Source organism: Trichinella spiralis (genome assembly GCF_000181795.1).
Source record: "Trichinella spiralis strain ISS 195 chromosome Unknown Scfld4, whole genome shotgun sequence".
Classification (NCBI taxonomy): domain Eukaryota; kingdom Metazoa; phylum Nematoda; class Enoplea; order Trichinellida; family Trichinellidae; genus Trichinella; species Trichinella spiralis.
Genome location: NW_003526943.1, coordinates 9,302,135 through 9,320,760, shown reverse-complemented (window position 1 = coordinate 9,320,760; position 18,626 = coordinate 9,302,135). Strand labels below are relative to the sequence as shown.

At 28.8% G+C, this 18,626-nt stretch overlaps 5 protein-coding genes across 5 annotated transcripts; 3 read left to right on the top strand and 2 right to left on the bottom strand.

Annotated features, from left to right (window-relative positions):
• The first annotated feature begins 1,385 nt into the window (after nt 1-1,385).
• On the top strand, nt 1,386-2,953 carry Tsp_02292 (hypothetical protein). The gene is made up of 5 exons (XM_003378050.1): nt 1,386-1,457; nt 1,930-2,047; nt 2,078-2,148; nt 2,229-2,297; nt 2,939-2,953. The coding sequence occupies exons 1-5, from the start codon at nt 1,386-1,388 to the stop codon at nt 2,951-2,953; spliced, it is 345 nt and encodes a 114-aa protein (XP_003378098.1).
• Nucleotides 2,954-4,779: 1,826 nt separating this feature from the next.
• Nucleotides 4,780-7,015, top strand: Tsp_02293 (hypothetical protein). Its single transcript, XM_003378049.1, has 4 exons — nt 4,780-4,812; nt 5,693-5,731; nt 5,813-6,041; nt 6,942-7,015. The coding sequence occupies exons 1-4, from the start codon at nt 4,780-4,782 to the stop codon at nt 7,013-7,015; spliced, it is 375 nt and encodes a 124-aa protein (XP_003378097.1).
• Nucleotides 7,016-12,177: 5,162 nt separating this feature from the next.
• Tsp_02294 (hypothetical protein) lies at nt 12,178-12,862 on the top strand. The gene is made up of 3 exons (XM_003378048.1): nt 12,178-12,420; nt 12,453-12,540; nt 12,852-12,862. Exons 1-3 carry the CDS (start codon nt 12,178-12,180, stop codon nt 12,860-12,862), a joined length of 342 nt encoding a protein of 113 aa, XP_003378096.1.
• Nucleotides 12,863-13,047: 185 nt separating this feature from the next.
• Tsp_02295 (hypothetical protein) lies at nt 13,048-13,305 on the bottom strand. Its single transcript, XM_003378047.1, has 2 exons — nt 13,257-13,305; nt 13,048-13,178 (listed from the first exon to the last, which is right to left on the bottom strand). Exons 1-2 carry the CDS (start codon nt 13,303-13,305, stop codon nt 13,048-13,050), a joined length of 180 nt encoding a protein of 59 aa, XP_003378095.1.
• Nucleotides 13,306-16,384: 3,079 nt separating this feature from the next.
• Nucleotides 16,385-16,834, bottom strand: Tsp_02296 (hypothetical protein). The gene is made up of 2 exons (XM_003378046.1): nt 16,823-16,834; nt 16,385-16,531 (listed from the first exon to the last, which is right to left on the bottom strand). The coding sequence occupies exons 1-2, from the start codon at nt 16,832-16,834 to the stop codon at nt 16,385-16,387; spliced, it is 159 nt and encodes a 52-aa protein (XP_003378094.1).
• Nucleotides 16,835-18,626: the final 1,792 nt, after the last annotated feature.

The window sequence follows — 18,626 nt, the reverse complement described above, 5'->3', positions numbered from 1 at the left end:
AAAAAAACCTTTTAGAAATAGTTGAAACGAATGCCGCAGATTTAAAAACTAAAATTTTTGGCGCTACATTAAGCTGTTTAAATATGTAGAAATGAAAATGTTTATTACATAAAATGTAAATTTCAATGCTTGTTATTAATGAAGTTGTAAGTTATTTAGCAAGTTCAGCTCTATTTAACGTTTGTTCACATTTGAATATTTGTTAATGGTGAAAAATATTTTTCTGTATAAGCATGCAAGCAAGTCGAATTACTTTAATGCAACATGCTGTTGTTGTGACTTTAGCACATCAAAACATAACATAATTACTGACAAATAGCTGCTGAACAGCAGGGTTTTTATTCAAATATATGTGCAATGTTAGTCATAGATAAAAGGATACTTTTAAAATTATAAATGCATATACCTAAACAATGTACAGGCAATAGCAATTGCTAAAAAATAGTGTATTAACATAAATGTGCGGTGTAAATGCTTATTTACTTGTCGTAAAGAGCCGTTTTGGAATTACGCCAGGAATGATGCGTATAAATATGCATATATGTCGCCTTATCAAAGAAAAAGAAATTTCATTTTCTAAAGCAAAAAAGAATGTATTTAAATTATTATTGCATTATATTTGCTGCTTTCTCGACAATTAATTTTACTACATCAATGGTAAGTTAATTGGTTTTGTTTCAAGAAATAATCATATTGTATATATTTTGCTTGATAAAAGTAGCAGCTTGAGTTTTAAACATCCTTCCCAAAATTCAGTCTGTCATTATTATGTGTTGACATTGCTTCAACCTCAGCATATGCGTAAACATTCTAAAATTTCTTTTAAAGTAAAAATAAGATATAAACAATGAATTAAAGTTCTCACATTATGAGAAGAATGTAATGTAATGTTTTGGAAATTTTCCAACGATAAATGTGCGCATAATTTTTCCATGTAACAACAATTATTATTGCTGAGATATAAAATAATTTAACAATTATTGAAATACGGAAGCATTTGAAATTTCATTATTTACAGCAAAATAAAATTATTTTTAATTATCATTACTTAATCAAAGCATGTGATTCAAATCAAATTACGCATTCATAGAATATATTAATATAGTGTGATATTTATTGTTAATATGTCTAGAATTTTCAATTTATTGCAATAAAAACTAGCGAAGACAAAGTTAAGAAAGTTTTTTCTTTTGATTTATCAATGGGTTAACAGCAAATTAGAAGACATTCTTCGCTAGATTCCATTGGGCGCAAGCAGTCCCCTATGTCAAACCGTGCATATAATAATGCAGATCTGCGAGTCAGAAGAAAAGTTAAAGAAGCTTTATTTGAATGGGACAAAACTCAATCATTTGGCTATTTCAAAAAATTACTTGAAATTAAAAATGGGTTTCACTCAAAGAATATCACCATTCTTTGATGTTGAATTAGAACTTACTTCATGTCTAGCAAATGATGTAATTAATTTCATATGAATGCAGAATTCATTATCCCGTGTATTTATTGGTGTTTACTTCACATTTAGTCAATGAACAAAAATTGCTTCAAAGTACAGTATGCATGCCATGCACAGTAAAATATTTGTATTTTGATCCAAAGAAAGTGACTGTGAAATGTGCGCGAAAGTCTTCAGCACTTGCAGCTGTAATGGAATGTATTATTATGCAGATTTAATTTTATCATGTAATTACTCATTTCATCTTAAAATAATTTAAACTATATCTCGAAATTTTATAATTATTTGAAGTCTTCCCATAGTATTTTATTTAAAAAAACATAATTTATAAATAATTTAATGGAAAATTTTAAGAGTTTATTGTGAGCTCAATAGCTTATTTTCTAACATCACTTTATTAAAAATGTCCAACAAATTCTGAAATTGCAGCACTGATTTTTAATTTAATACTATTTTTTTTTATAAAATTGCAGTTTCAGACTGTGAATATACCAGTAGTAAAGGCTTCCACAATGCGAGAAGAAGTGGCAATAGAAACACAAAATACCATCACAAAAATATTGTTGGAATGGGACAAGCAGCACGCGTCTGGTGTGTTTCATAAATTAGTTAAAGTTGAAGGTGCTCAGACAGTAGGAATAATAACAGCGTATGATATAACTTTGGTGAAGAAATTTTGCAAAGTTCAAGCGGTATGTTTTTTCTTGACATTTTTTATTTTAATATATACATATATAATTACATGTTATTCATTATATGGACCCATTTCAAGAAATATGCAGATGTAAATGACTCAAGCAAAGTAGTTTCATCTCCAGTGAAATCCCCAGTGCAAAGTACAGTTTGTAAATAATGATTTGAGGCAAGCAGAAATAATTTGTTAGTAGAAATTGACGAAATGCAAAATACATTTAGAGATTTAGTGCACCGATAAATTTAGAAAATTGTAAACTTGTGTTGGATATTAAAACAGACATTCATTGCAATAAAATTTTCAAAAAATTTTCTTTATATTACAATCATATTAATTTAATTTTTCGATGACAAAGAATTTATTCAAGTGATAAGCTAATTTTGCCAACCGTATTTCTTTCTCAAAGATGCAGAACTATACTGTGTAACATTTTACATTTTAATAAACGCCAATATAAAATATTAATTAAAGCATCAAATGTAAGATAAAGTATTTTATTTAATATGCCAATGTAATATTCTTTTTAAATATGAAAAAGTTTTATTAAAATATTGTTTTCTTTAAACTTATATAGCAGAAAATTAATATGCAGATGTTTCTGAAAGTTTTTAATTAAAATTAGTGAAATCCTAAACTGTAATTTAAAATGTAAGTTTTCAAAATAATTATTATGTAATATGGTTGTTCTTACTTTCTTGAGTAAATGGAGAGAACTGTATAGGCGAAATGTGCAATAAAGCATATTGCTTCTTTATATTTAAATAGTTTAAAGCATTGATTTTTTTCAGATATATTATGATTAAAATTGTCATTTTCTGTGCATTTGTATATAAGATACAACTGATTTAAAAAATCCCACATCTATTATAATAAAATTTTACCCTAACTGACCAGAAACAACATTACTTGCATTTGTGAAATAATGTATTTTTTACATTTTCAATTTTGCATATTACTTTGCTATACCCATTCATAAAAGTATATTGCAAGTATTTACTGAAATTTTAAATTGATTGCATGTGCATAACTGTAAATATGGATTTGTACAAAGCAGAGCGGAAACTTTTTTGAAAAGAAATTTATTGAATTAAAAGTTAAGCAAGTTTTCCATGCATTGCATTTGTATGTTATGAATTCAGTTTTTATTAATAAAATTGGTCGAAGGTCATTTTATATCCTCGAGGTAATTGCGGACACTTTATTATTTGTGAGAGCTAAAACTACTTCTTTTAACTGTTAACAGTGAAGAAAGCAAGGTCATTTTTAAAATGGCTCTTTGAACCTCACGGGGCGTCTAACAGGCCATCGGCACTGACAAATCATATACGTTCCAATCTGCACCATTACAATTCTTTATTGCTTTATTAGGTGAAATTTGTAATATCAAAACGATGAAGATTTTGAAATTTGTGCCAGTGCATTTTGAATTTTGCTGCTGAGTCTTCAGTATCTGAATTGGTTTTAGCTGAAATTTACCGTTCCCTTTTTCTGCATACCAAGAAAATTCATATTCAGGTATTCATGAATTCTTATATTTGCACCAATATTTCAGTAATTTCTTTATTCTAATATTTCAGTTTTTATATGCATGAATAAATTTAATAATGCAGTCAATACATTTTTTTAATAATTTATGCAAATGTATGACTGTTTTTTTATTTAGCAGGAAGTATTATCCGGAAGTAGTTTAATGTTTAGCCTGGTGTTTATTTTTAGTTTGGAAATATACGGAATAATAGAAAATTTGAAACATTTGAATCGATGAGTCGATAATTTAAATAAATATTTTTTGAGAAGCTTCCAACTTTCAATGTAACGAATCTAACCAACAATACTTTATTATTACAGAATGTTTAAATGTTTATTAAATTAAAAATCTTTTAATACTGAAAATAAACATCCTAACTAAATGAAACTAGTCAGTTTTATAAAAGTTTCGAAAATGAGCAAACTTTTCATCTGTTAAATTCTATTAAATGTCAAAATCTTTACAATTAGTAGAATGTGATATATGTTAGTTGTGCTACAAGTTTATAATTTGAAAGTCATAAATAATTAATATCTCATCTTCATGTTAACTTTATATTTAGAAAAATTTTTGATTTCATCTTTTAAAATTTCAACTCTGAGTAAAATTTTTCTTAATGTTTTTCATAATTAATTCTCAGCTTTGTAGACTGATCCCTACATATTAATTAGTCTTTGTATCAAAATTGTACTGCTGAAATATACGCAAGCTTAGCTAATCGATTTAAGCTACATACATGGTAATCAAATCATGTCACAAACAATAAAAAGGTCACATTGACAAACAACGAAACAAAACCATTGCAAAAATGAGAACAAGATTAAAGATAGGCTTTGTTAAAACAATTTCCGGTATCCGTGGTGAAGGCGGATTTTTGTGAGGTCGCATTTCTTTTCAGCTTCATATTTTTGCGCAAAAGTTAGCGCTTTCCATTGTTATCTGTAGATCACTTCCGGTGGGTACTTTTTCCTTTGTCAGATGCTTTAGGCGTTGTTTATGCTAAACAAGCAAAATATGCGGTCAAGTGCTTTATTCGGTAATCTATAATTTTAGGTTTCCGGTTTGTAGCAGATATTAAAAACATTCCATAAAAATTGTTATATGGGTTCGAAAAATTCAACCACAACTCTTGGCGTGACTGGCTGGAAATCTGCTTGCTGATTTTTTACCTGGATTCAGCATATTCAAGCCAGTGCTTCAGTTCATTTTGTGAAAGTCCGGTTTACCTAATTTTAATATTTTAGTAAGTATTTCATGTTTTATTTTTCTCATATTTGAATTTTAAAATTTTAATGCACAATTTTAAATGATGCAATATTGAATTCTGCCTTCTGCTGTTCTTAGTCTTGTTCTAAGCTATCAATCAATTAGTTTAAAGTAAAATTCTTTGATAAAATTTATGCAAATTTGATGTTTTAGTCAATTTTCAGTTGCATCACACATTAATATATGAGTTTTTATTTACTTATATTAAAAATTGACATGTGACATAATTGCAATGTATATTTTTTGTAATAATAATGAATCTGATAACATGTAGAATTTATTTCAAAAATTTGATAGCAGATAAAAAATTTCGTAAATATCTTTTATGGTTAGGAAAGTTCGTATCACTGATATTTTAGATAATTGAAAAGTTCCTTCAATTTTTTTCCAAAATTACTCTGGATGCAGTTCGGTCAGTTTAGTGATTAAAAATACTCTATACTTGTGACTTCTAAATTTCAAAGCTAAGAAACTAAGAAATTTTACTGATGATTTCTATGTGTAATATTTAAATCATGTATTCTACTTACGTGTACATAAAAGAGTTAATTAAAAGTAAAAAAGTTAAAGAATAAAATTAAACTTTAGATCATAGTTAAAAAGACATTCTAAAGATAAATCATTAATATAAAATCATAGTATCTGCTGCTGGTTGTCAAAAGTTATGAAATCAACAGATGATGTTAATTATATTGGCCTTGAACATGTGTCATATTTTTTGTTTTTTTTACTCATAAATCATTCATAGTACCACACTTTTGCCGAAGGTCTCGTGTCGCACATGTTGGTCATTTGAGGACAGAATATTAACTGTTTTTTAGAGAAGCAAATGACCATAGATAGTGAATTTTTTCTATTGCCATTCAAGCTTACTGACACCAGGGGGTCAATGAATCCAAACAAGCTAATGCTTACTACGCAAACAGCTGCACAGTCAAGCTTTAGCTTAAATACCAGCATCATTTGGGTCACCAGCTACTGCTTGCTTGCCAGTCAAATACTGATTTCACAATTAACTGACCCTGTGGTCACCTTTCACACAACCCCAAGCGACCTAGAATTATTTCTCACTGAACACGGCGATTGCTTCTTTGTACGTTGTTCAGCTGTTGACCTAATCAAATAAGTGTCAAAAAAATCATGCGATTTAGCTTAACTTGGTATACACCAAACGGACAGTGTTTTTTGCATTCATTTAAATTTACTTTTCTGAAAAAGTCATCATTGTAAAAAAAGTGACTTTATTTTCTGCCATTCGTTTAAGCTGTGGCTTTAATATTCAAAATTCAGATCACATGATTTCCGCTCAGCTAACTGTCAAATTTTAGCGTCCTTTTTATTTTTTTAAAATATATTTCAGTGATATTTTTGTTCAAAAATATCTGTTTTTGAACTCAACAAAACCCTTTATTATAATTTTTTAACTTATTAAATTTGTTTTTACAATTAGCAAGATTTAATGCTTAATTATCATAATTATGTAAATATTAAATATGAATTAAAAATAAACCATTTAACTTATATGTAAGTTTTTTTTTAACATTGCAGTAGCTTAAAACTTGAATTTTAGCAAAAGTTTTTTAAATAAGGAAATTTAATTTATTTGAAATAAAAATTAGTTTTTGTTTACCGTTAGTATGTATAATCTTATTAGTAAATTAATATTAGTAAATTAGTTACTCTTAATTTACCGCCAGTATGTATAATCTCAAGTAATATGCAATACCTGAAAACTTATAAAATATGCACTGATTATTTTTTAAAATAAATTTAATGTTGTAAACGTTTATGTGAAAATATCAGTGTGAAATTGATTCACTAATTTATTTTTAAAAAAATGAGACTATAAATCTAAAGTGAATATTAGAAAATGTTAAAATTTGAAAGTTCTAACGTATAAAGTTTTTTTTTGTCAATTGCTCATAGATTTGTCAAGTCAGCTGCTTTAAATAAAAGAATTTTTGTTAGCTTTGAAATATTTGTTGAATAAAATTTAGAAAATGCTCATTCATTCAATTTACAATTCATGAATCATACACTGTTGCTTATTTCACCAAATTTCCTTGAATGAATAATCAATATTTTACTAATGCAATAATTTTCATTGCTTGAAACACAAATGAGTCTTCTGAATGTGCTGATAAGATAAATTCAAATCGCCCTATAGCCCAAGCGGCTTTATCAAAGGTAAAGCAATTATTCTATATTTGATTTGAAATTGAATGTAGCAAGTTGAAGTAAAAAATATCCGCAGCTGCTTTGGAATGTTAGCAAGACATGTTAATCGCTTATTGTCCTGCCTGACCGGCACGCATAGGTTCAATTCATGGCCATTTAATTTCTGCCGTTCATTCATAAAAATGCAACAAGCCTCTTCGAAAAGCTTTCTAAAAGGCTAAACGCATCCCCCTCATTGCCGCAGAAGTCAACTGAAGCGTGACTGAGTCAGCTGTCACATTTATTTGTAGTAAACGAAACGTTCATTCATCTCAATTCTCTGTTAAAACTTTGTCACAAATCTGACCAAACCTTATCTACATCTATATATATATATATATATATATTTATTTATTTATTTAATCTCCATTCTCCATATACATATAAATTCAAGTGAGGAAAATTTTTTTTACTGCAGTTTATTATTTTTCATATTTTTTCATTTTCTAACTTCATTTTGCAGGTGAATTAGCCAAAAAACGAGATCAGAAAAAAATGGCTGTTGTCCAAATGACCGGCTGCTCGGCGGCCATTGGCTCACATGGAATGGACATGATCGACTACGCGCCTCAGCTGCTGACCAGCTATGGCCACTGCTACGGGTCGCCAGTGGTGGTAGAGGCGAGCTTTTCTGAGGCTCAGCCAAGTCAAGCAACTGCAATGAAACTTCTTCACGGTGAAACGGAACTGGCTTACGAGCCGTCGATTGTAACAAAACGATCCAAAAGACGACGATTACAATCTGTGAAATCCAACCCGGAACTAGGGAATTTCTCCATCCAAAGGTCTACAGTGGCAAATTCTATGCTCGAACAGCAACTACAATATGAAGAACAATTTCACAATCGCAACATTACGAACAGTAAGTAACTTTTATTTATGTATAATATTTTTAATTAAATTATATCCACTTCATAAATGGAAAAGAATTTTCTCTCAAATGTTTCATGCACTGAAACAGTATCGGATGCTGATTTCCTTCTATTTCACAGTTGATGATGCAATGCTATTTTACACACTTGAGTGAATTATTATTTGTGAAAGCGTATTCGTTTTCAATTTATTTTACCCTCTTTTTATAACTTTACATATTAAAAGCAACGTTAACATTTTTGGTCAAGATTTAAAGTAGTAATTTTAAAATGTTCAAATGCAGCTATTCATTTTTTATGGTTTTACTGTAGAATTTGTTACTTAGGAGTTAAATAAAAAAATCTGCATTTTTTGTACATATTTAATGATTTTATCAAATTTATGTACATTTTTTGAATTATTTTTTATGCTATTCTTCCTTTATTGATGATTTCCACTAATATGTCTCTTATTTATTATGAATGCAAGACATTTTTTAACTTCAGATTTAGCTATTTTTAAGCACTGAATGCAGGTGATGATGAATTAAATGAAACTTTTATTAACAATTAATTATTTTATCACGTAGTTTTTTAAACTCATAATGAAAGAAAACGGCTTTTTGTCTGTTTTTTAGAATATATTTATACTTGCAGCCTGAAATTTCAAATTAAGCATTTTAAACATCTCTTCTTCTGTTCCGTTAATTTTTTTGTAATCAAAATGAATATCATCATAATTTATCAACTTTAAAATTCAATTTTGAAGTTGTTCTCAGAATTGCGTACCTCATTAATCAGAGTATTCTTTAATGTTTCTTTTACATTATAGATCAGGAATTTATGAATTTGAATATTTCATCATCATATTTTAAAATAGAGTTTGGTTTTTATATTTAAGTTGTGATTTAAAAAATACTATTAGGATATTTTTAATTTACCTTATAGTTACGCATCGATGAATATTTTTGAAGAAATTTTAAGCGCTATTAAAATTAAAATTAATGTTTTATATAAAACACTTAATTAATTTGAAATTATTGGAGTTTATAATACTTTAAAAATAATCATGAGCAGTCAAAAATATAAATTTCTATATAATATCAAGTAGTTTTTCAGTTCTTCTGCTAGAGATAATTTTTGGTTTAAGGAAGTAAATCAGCAAAATAACAATAAAATCATTTATCGTCTTCATTCGATTTTCAGTCTTTTGTTATTTATCTATGTGGAAAACAAATTATCATCATTTAAATTATTTGTTACGGATTTCTAAAAATTCTGTTAAAACATCTGAATAAAATGTAAAGTAAAAATATGATTAGAAAAATTGAACATGACACCATATAAATGTTGTATCTTTAGCTCCAGAAAATGTAAAATTGCTGAATAATTCGTAATTATTAGCTTGCTATGCAATTAAGAAAACAGAAATTCGCAGATTGTTGTACTGACATTTCAAGAAAACATTGATTCTTTAATCAAGCAGATCATGACAACTTTATTATTACTAATTAAAAATTTAACTTTACATTTAAAGGCTTGTGTGCTACTGCTAGTCAAATTGTGTGAAATAAATTAGAATGATTGATTTTATACGCAATCTCTAATCGTCACAGATAAATTTTATGGATAAGATTGTTATAAAAATATTTACATTTATAAGCACTTATTGGTCATTTATAAATGAAGCAGTGGTACATTTTTCTCATACTTTTTTAGGCATATTTAAAATAATAAAATAAAAGAATATAGGTGTTCTGCTGTAAATAATCACAATTTACAATGGTAATGATATATATATTGCTTATGTGAGATCATAGATAAAGTAGTTGAATTTCATTGTCAGGGGAGAAATTATTTGAGTTGTGGCAGGTAATTTCATTGGATTCATTTATTTTATTTTATCAGTTGTACATTAATCATCACATTTTTAAAAAGTATGATTTTATCAAGTATTTATATTTTTAACTGCATTTTTGACATGTCACTAAAGAAAATATTACGTAAATACCTTCAAAAAACATTACATGCTTTTGTTTAATTCTTTCATGATATTATTTAGATAGAAATATAATGACACATGATTTCAAGAATTATGCATGTACATGGATTTCTATTTTTTTAATTGAATTAAAAAATTAATTGGATTAATTGAGAAAATAAAAATCTAAAATTTTAATTTTTTGAAATAAATTAAATGTTTTAATATTAGAAAAAAATTTTTGTATCATATGAAAGTTACATGTTTTGCCGGTAATAAAAGTATTTTTTTAATAGCATCATTGTTTGGCTTTTCTTAAATTTTGCCAACTTTATTTATTAATTTATTAATATATATTTATTTATTTATGAAACGTTTTGAAAAAGTTTTATTTTGAGAATGAAAGGAATTTATTATATTGTGAGTTATAATAATAGTTGTTATAATACATACATACATATATATATATAACATTACACTTAAACAAGATTTGGTAGTAATGATTTTGATAGTATGTATAAATTGTGGTTCATATATGTTGTATTTAATAATTTGAATGAATTAAACAATTTTTTATGTCTTGCCATTGTGAGAAGCCATTGAAATAAGGAAAAGCATAAAATTCTACTAGTCATTTCGTTGTTGCTTCTTTGTCTTGAAATTGTTGCAGCTTAGAAAACGTTTTAAACTTGCTAGCATAAAAATTCGACATTTTGCTTTGATTTACGATTCCTTTGGCAAGCGTGCCTTTCATTGAACGCGACTTCTTTGCACAATAAACGTAGCATGGCATCTGGCGTTTCAAAGCTAATCAAAATTTTTGCTTTGCTGAATCATTTGCTAAAAAGCTCATTTTCTATGTGCTCCGCTGTTATATGCTATAATATGGCAAACGTGTAATAGCAGCAAAATGGCCTCAACATTCAACTACACCGGTTGCTGTGATTTCTCAATTGAAAATCAAAAAAAGAGAAAAAAATAGACAGGTGACCCTGCCCCATTAAATACAAAGCGTGGCAAAACAGTGGGTTAGATTATCGAAAAAACATATAGCCTCCATTGCTTTTTAGAGCTTTTATTTCCGTTTTTGACGAGTTATGACCCAGAATTGCGTGCTTTAGTCATTTTTTAATTTTAGTGTGAAGCTGATGTTGTTGTTGTTTTTTACATGTTGTTTTTTTTTGTTCCACATCTCACATATCATATTTCTCTTTTATGCTTGTTTCAATATTACAATACATGAATTTCATTTTGACCACGTGTCCAAGTTCGGGTCAACCGAGGCCGTCTGTGTCAAGTGACCCTTCAACTGGCAAGTTGGTTAGCTTTCCACCAACTTCCGGTCATTGAGGTTGGCTTTTAACCAACAATCTTGAATATCTTTGATATTGCATGAAATATTTAAAAGACGCAAAAATTACTGTTTGAAAGGCTTAAAAAAATGAAACGTGACCTTTGCAATGAAGCGCTGTATATTTTTTATGTAATCTTATTTTTTGAAACGATATTTCTTTGAAAGTCCCCAATTAAGAACAGCATTTTCATTTTACAATGTTATATATGAATGAAAATAACTCATTAATTATTTATATGAATTATGCAAACTTTGATTTCATGGCTTTTTTTAGAATGTAGATTTTTTCATACAGACATGTGCACTTAAAATTGAATTTTTAAAATAAAAATACTGAAATTTTTATTTTAAAATCTAACAATGTCTTATAGAAATGGAAAAAAAGCCAAAATTGTTTATTTAACAAAAAATTATTTGTAAAATTAAAAATATACCTTTCTTATTTTAATCTATTCGCGCATTGCACGGACGTTGTTAGAGATAATTATTTCTCTAATTAATTCAAATTTCCTTGGACAAATTTCAACGTGCTAAAGCAATTATCGCCTTTTTGAATAAACAGTCAGTAGGCGACGAGGACATTTTGTAGTTGGGTTATGTTTCAGTAAAATTTGAAAAAAACTTTTTATAACAATTTTTCATCATTAAAATTTCTGTGGCATGTGTAGTGTTTTGTAGCTTACCTTATCCGTTGTTGCTCCTCTTAAAACTAATTAGATGATTATAGCAGTTAAAAAAACAATTGCTACATTTTTATTGCATGCCGCTCCTTCAACATGTCACACTGCCAATGCTTAAGAAGTTTAATTTTTAACATTTATTTATTGGTGATGACCCTGAAAACCGAAAAAAGTGGCCCCTTCCGCCTGTTTGATCCATTCTCAGTTGGATGTCGGTATGTTGCAAACTCCACGTATAAGAATTTTATGGGCCACGCCTACGTTCATTTTAGTAGCCAATCAATTTTTGACAGGTGTCGCCGCAGTAAACCTGCCACTTTTTGCTTTGCAAGTGCAAGTGCTTTCAGTGATGCTCAATTTAAGTTTGCACCGCCTGTTGCTTACGCCCCACTTGTTTGTGAATCTTTAAATTTTTTAAATTACAGTATCTAATGGTGATCGTCGATTATCAGCCGAGTGCGCGTGCTACACGCTATTACAGTATGCTTAAGCTGGCTGCCAATACGCATGCAGGTAAGATGATCTGGCGCGAGCATGTAAATCAAATAGGTCAGCTTGGCTTCCGGTCAGCCGATTTCCCACTGTTATTGTTGCACTATTAATGAACGTTAATTACAGTTGATGTGCTTCTTTACAATTGTCTGGTCATGAACTTTACCTCCTTTGTATACAGAAATCTACCGCAGAATCAGGTCGTCTACAATTTTCTCTAGCAATTTATCAGTTTTGAAGAGTGTCACTTTTGCCTGGATGACCGGTAAAGGGCTCTCACGGGATACGGACTATAAGCTTTGAACGAGCCGAAAATGGCGTCTTTATTTCAGATCACATCTGACCCAAGGGAGGTGTACCATGAAACATCAAAAAATATTACAGTTTCTATTAGAGGCAATTATATTACACAATTTCTCATTATTAGTTTTCAATGTTCATAATGCTGCTGATTTTTTGAAATTAATATCAGTCGGGTGTTTCTTATAACAAAAATGATCCTGAACAAACAGAATTAATATGCTGATTTTAAATAATTTCTTTTAGACTGAAATTAAATATTACAAAAGCTGCAATCATGCAAGGCAAATTGAATTTGATTAGAGAAAAGTGTATTTTATTTACTGCACTGTCAACATATGGGAACATCTTGTTTTCTGCTGTAAATAACATATTAATGTAAATAACTGCTTGATAATAATTTGATATTTACTTATGATCTCATTTATATTGCTAACCGTCGAGTATTTCTACAAGAAGCTGAATGATATTATTTGAAATTTTCATTTTTCCTAAATATTTATTAATTTTGGAACAGTTATGAAATGAAAATTTTCCCTGTATTTAGTTGTTTCATTTCAAATATAATTTAAAATCGAAAAAGCAAAAATGAATTAAAATTGCAAAAAGATTTTATTATGAATGTTAAAATTTTATACAAAATTGTGTTCGGGTATTTTTGTGGAAAAATAAGAAAATTTAATTAATGTAAATAGTATAAATGACAATGAGAATGGAATCTAGACATAAATAGAAAGAACAGCTTAGTTTAGTTCGGTTTTTATTTTGTGCATTCTTCCTTGTCTAAATGAGAAAAAAGATTTATTTTATTTCATTTGGAGATTGATAGGAAATCTTTTATGTATTATATATTATATGAAGTTGAATGCATAAACTCAGTCAGAGGAAATCTAAAAAAATGTATTTTTGGCGTTAAAGTAATTCATATTTTAGGAAGTACAAAGTTATTTTTGTAGAGGTCAAAAGCAAGAGTAAAATCAATTTTAGACAGTAGATTTTAAATGCTTGTTAAAAGCTTCATCTGTTGATGATGTTAATTTTCTACAGAAATATCTTTAAAAGTATAAGTTTATTTATTTTTAAATATGATAAATATCTTTTTGCATAGTATTTTTACAGAATTTTAATACTGCACAATATTTTGCACTTATCACTTAGTTGATGTTTTACTATTCATCTTCTTTATTACTGACTGAAAATAATTTTTAGCAGATATATGCAGAATAAGAAAATGTCAAATAACAGAAAAGATATTTATGATACGAAAATTATAATTTAATTTTGGATAAAAGATGACATTTATAACTGTAGTAGTCATGTTAAATGTAAATATATATATAGTTTATTAAGATTATTTTATAAAAGAGGAAATATATATCTGCATTATGAAATAATTTTAAATGACTTCTTATTACAAAGATGTTAATTTACATTTTAATAGAAAAAAGCAGATTTCACATCATACAACTTGTTCATAGGATTAATGTTATTGCCAAGTTGGCAGAATTAATTCTATGAGACAAGTTTTATCTTTACTTATAATGCACGTAGAATTAATTGATACATTAACTTGTTTATGCTGTATAACATACAGTTGACCAAGAAACACAAGGAAAATAGATACATTTACATGACAGTTTGTTTCACAATATATTTAATTTTCAAGATGCAAAAATTGTAATATTTTAAAATGCTTCGACTTTTAACATAATTTTGACAAAGTAAGTTGAAGTGTGAAATATGCGCCAATTGTGTACAATTGATTAATGTGAACAAATTCCTGATTTTAGTTGAAAAATTAATCGACCATGCGCGATTCTTTTCTATTATTAGGGAAAATGTGAGTCACACCTTCGTGATCGTATTCTTCTTGTATAACTTTTCTGATTACTTAACCAAGAGCAACTTTTTCTTTGAAAATTAATGTTGATTTTGGCTTAACAATTCGTTCGCTCATTTTTTCTCATTGATACGAATGTCATTTTCTTAAAAAACGCTGTCTTAACATTTTTGCCATTATTTAATTCCACCTGTAAGTTAATACTGTAGAAAATTTAGTTGTTTTTTTTGAATTTCCTACTGGGATAACATTTAAAATTTTCTTTTGCACGGAAGAAGTGCTGACGTGTATTCTGCCAAAAAAAACAATAGCAAACTGTAAAGCACCTTGCTTTGCAATGCTTTGTGGAAGTTGCACAACTATTTTGCATTTTTCTTTTATTCTCTTTGTCAATTGCATTTCAATGCATTCAATTTTGATTTGGAAAACAGCTAATGCTTATTTGTTTCGTTCATGTTTACTGGAAAGCATATTTCCATGAATCAGTTTCTGTTTGCTATAAACGATGGAATTTTGCTGGAAAATCTAGAATTCTTTTGTAAACTTCCATTTCAATTCGTTCCATTTGAAAAAATATTTGCTATCTTTTTTTGAACTATTACTTCACAATTTTGTGTTTAAAAAAATTTGTATAAAATGCCATCCGCTTTTGCAGTATATTTTTTAGTTGTAGCGTTTCATCTGCTTTTCAGCATTTGTTATCAATCTCATACAGTGAAAATTTTCCTTTAGAATTTCTTGTTGTTTGGAAATCATATTGTAAAATAAAATTTTATTTTGCAAAGGACAATAAGCTGAACAACCCAAATCATAAAGTGTACCTCTGGATGTTTGCTTTTTTTGTTAGCTGTATTAGGCACATGACTTCTTATCATGCTGCAACTTCCGGCTTGGTTATCTTTCATTTCCGGGGCACGTACGTTTTGAGCAAAGAATGTCTATCACATTGGTCGGCGTTCAAAAAGCCTTTGTAATTTGTTTTTTCTTGCTATTTGATCTTTATATTGTCATTGCCTCTTTTATTGTTTAACTAAGATGTTTCTTTTAACATGCCGAAGCTGCTAAATGTTATGGTATAATTTGCACAATATTTTGCTGGTCATATTTCTAAGGGTGATCAATCCAGCGGCTAATTAGGTCGATTGTGCTTTTTGCAAGCGGCTTAACGTATCAAAGTGACGAAATATGAAAAAAAGAGGCAAAAGAGAGATGGAGGTAAGCCAAAGCCGTGAGAAAGAGGTTGAACATTTTCATCCGCGACCTCGGCCGACTGGCAATTATCCGCCGTGTCTTGCCGGCGGCGCTTTGTTGTGAATCATCTAGGCGTGGCCATGGCGCCTGGCCGTGAATGGGCCAGTCGTACATGAATGAGTCTCGGCCGTTGGTGTACGTGTGTAGCTTTTTCAAGGCCAAGCGTGGTCATTCACTAGCAAGCTGAATGTGTACTACGTTTTCTCATTCATGGCCAGTTTAGGCCGGTCCCCTTCTCAACTGTCCGACCGTTGGACACTGCTAGTGTGTGCATCCGCTTTTCCACTTTATCACACTAGTTGTCGTCTCCATTCATGAGAAAAGTTGTTTTCATCAAATGACCGTGGTTTTAGGTTGTCTTTCAGGAGTAGGTAAGCGTCATTGATCATCATTGCCACTTTTTCTTTGAGGAACCCAAAAAAATTATAAGACTTTTGCACTTTTTATTTTATTTGAAAAACAATATGCATTTGTTCAAGCACCACGTGGTAAGTGAAGCTTATATATTTTCTCTGTTTCCGCTATTTGTTTTTCCTCTACAACTGAAGAAACGCTTTTGACGGTCGTTAGTTGCTTATATGAGCAGATTGTTGCAATTTTGACACGAGTGTAAAAAGAGTTCTTTATATCATTGTTTTTTTTGGTTTATTTATGTTAACTAAAGAAAAAAGGTATTCCCCTTGAAAAAATTAGCTGAAAAACTTTTAACAATCCCTTTTGCAGTTGTACTTGTTGCAAACATCATTGCATATGTTTCCCTTTTACGTTCCCATAAGTATTAGTTGCACATGCATTGTTTCAACTTTTATTAACTCTGAAAAGATTCTATTAATTTATGATAACAAATTTTATATTTTGTAAAATATTTTTTAATGCAGTTTCTTAAGTATGATAAATATGTGAACAACGTACTACTAAAGACATTGCACAAAACTGTAAATATAATAAATAATCAAAAACTGTTATTCTACAATTTGTTTTATTGAGATATTATTGCTAGGATTTAAATAATACTTTTACACCTTTCAAAAATGCATATAATTTTAATGTTTTTATGATGTTGAAGCGTAGATGATAAATATGAGAATGCATGCAGAAACTGTTTATTTTTCATAACATGATGAGTGTATTCTACAATGATTTTTTTTCATATGCACGTACATGTACAATATTTAGAATGATTATGTTTGTATTATTAGCCATTTTTTCATAAACCATGTATACTTATTTTTATAGATTTTTATTCATAGATGTTTAGTATTTTTTTGTGCAGTAATTCATTTGAAGATCTGCATGCTGAAAATGATTATAGTATTTTGACTGTTTAATACATTAAAGTATGTATGCACATATATATGTACCCACTAATGTTATACATAATAAACATTATAAATTTCAGGTAAAATAGGGGGTATTAAATTAGTTTGTTGTGTTAATGAGTTACTTTTGTTGTATTTGTTATTTTGCTCACTGCATGCGCGTTTGTTTGCATATGTACTTTGTGCTTGCAAAGCATTTAAATAAAACTCAATTGATTTTGCAGCATTATTTGAAGAACCAATTGTTTAATTTTAAACTTTAGGATGTTGTTATTATTGCTCATTAAACCGCGTAAAATTTTTGCTACTTTTTAAATTGTTTTTTCTTTTAATAGCATAATGCAAACAATAACTGAACATATAATAAATTAACTACATTTTACAATAACGTTATAGATTTTTCTTTTTTTATTCATGCTATGCTCTATTATATAATTTGTGATGAATAATTATATTTTTATTTTAGAATCTTTAATTAACTTGTTTTTAATTTAACTCGGGGTGAATTGTTTGCTTGCTGTTAAGACAGTAGTAAAATCTGAACTTCATCACTAGCTGTAAAGAGCAATTGTGAAATTGAGTGAGTTGAAGAATTAACAGCGCTAGTCAAAGCGAAAGTGATCAACTGCCTCTTGGCGGAAAATGCGCGCTTTTACAGTAGACTCTGTTGAATGGATGAGATTGCTGATTTTAAGCCACTTGTTGACTTTAAGAGTTGAGCTAATGATGCACTTGATTTAATTAAGCCTCGACCAGACAACGAATAAGCCTATTCTTCCGTTCAGTCGCTGCCCGACTTCAACGGGCCAACGTTTCTTAGTGCCCCTATTAAAGCTCTGTCTCGAAAAAGTCTGTGTTTTCCAAAAGCAACTAATTCCAGAAAATTTACTTTGCTCTTGCTCGTTTATTGTTTCACCACAATTTTCATAGTGCTTATGGTTCTCATGTTGAGGAACAGTTGCCTTTCATCTAATAAATCACCATTTTGCAATGAACGATGTCATAAGTCCTACTGTAACATTTGTTGGAACATTGTATAAGCTCTAACAACCATTGGTTAACATTTTCAACATAATGTTTTTATTCTGTATACCGATTTGATTTTGAAACTGGATTTATTATTTTTATAATAGATGTCAAGTATTACAATACGCGTATAACAAATATGATTTGAAAAAATGATTATTTCCAACAATGCAATATAGTTTTTGTCATAATGCATAAATTGTCAGTTCTTATGAAAAATTGCATATAAAATTACTTTGAGTTGAGTGGACGAATTTTTTAATGGAAAGAGAAAAACTGGTGAAATTTTTCATTTGTATCAAAGCACATGCAACTTTTAATAAATATTGTGGAATACAGTTGTTTGCATTTTTAATAATATGCTTTTAATA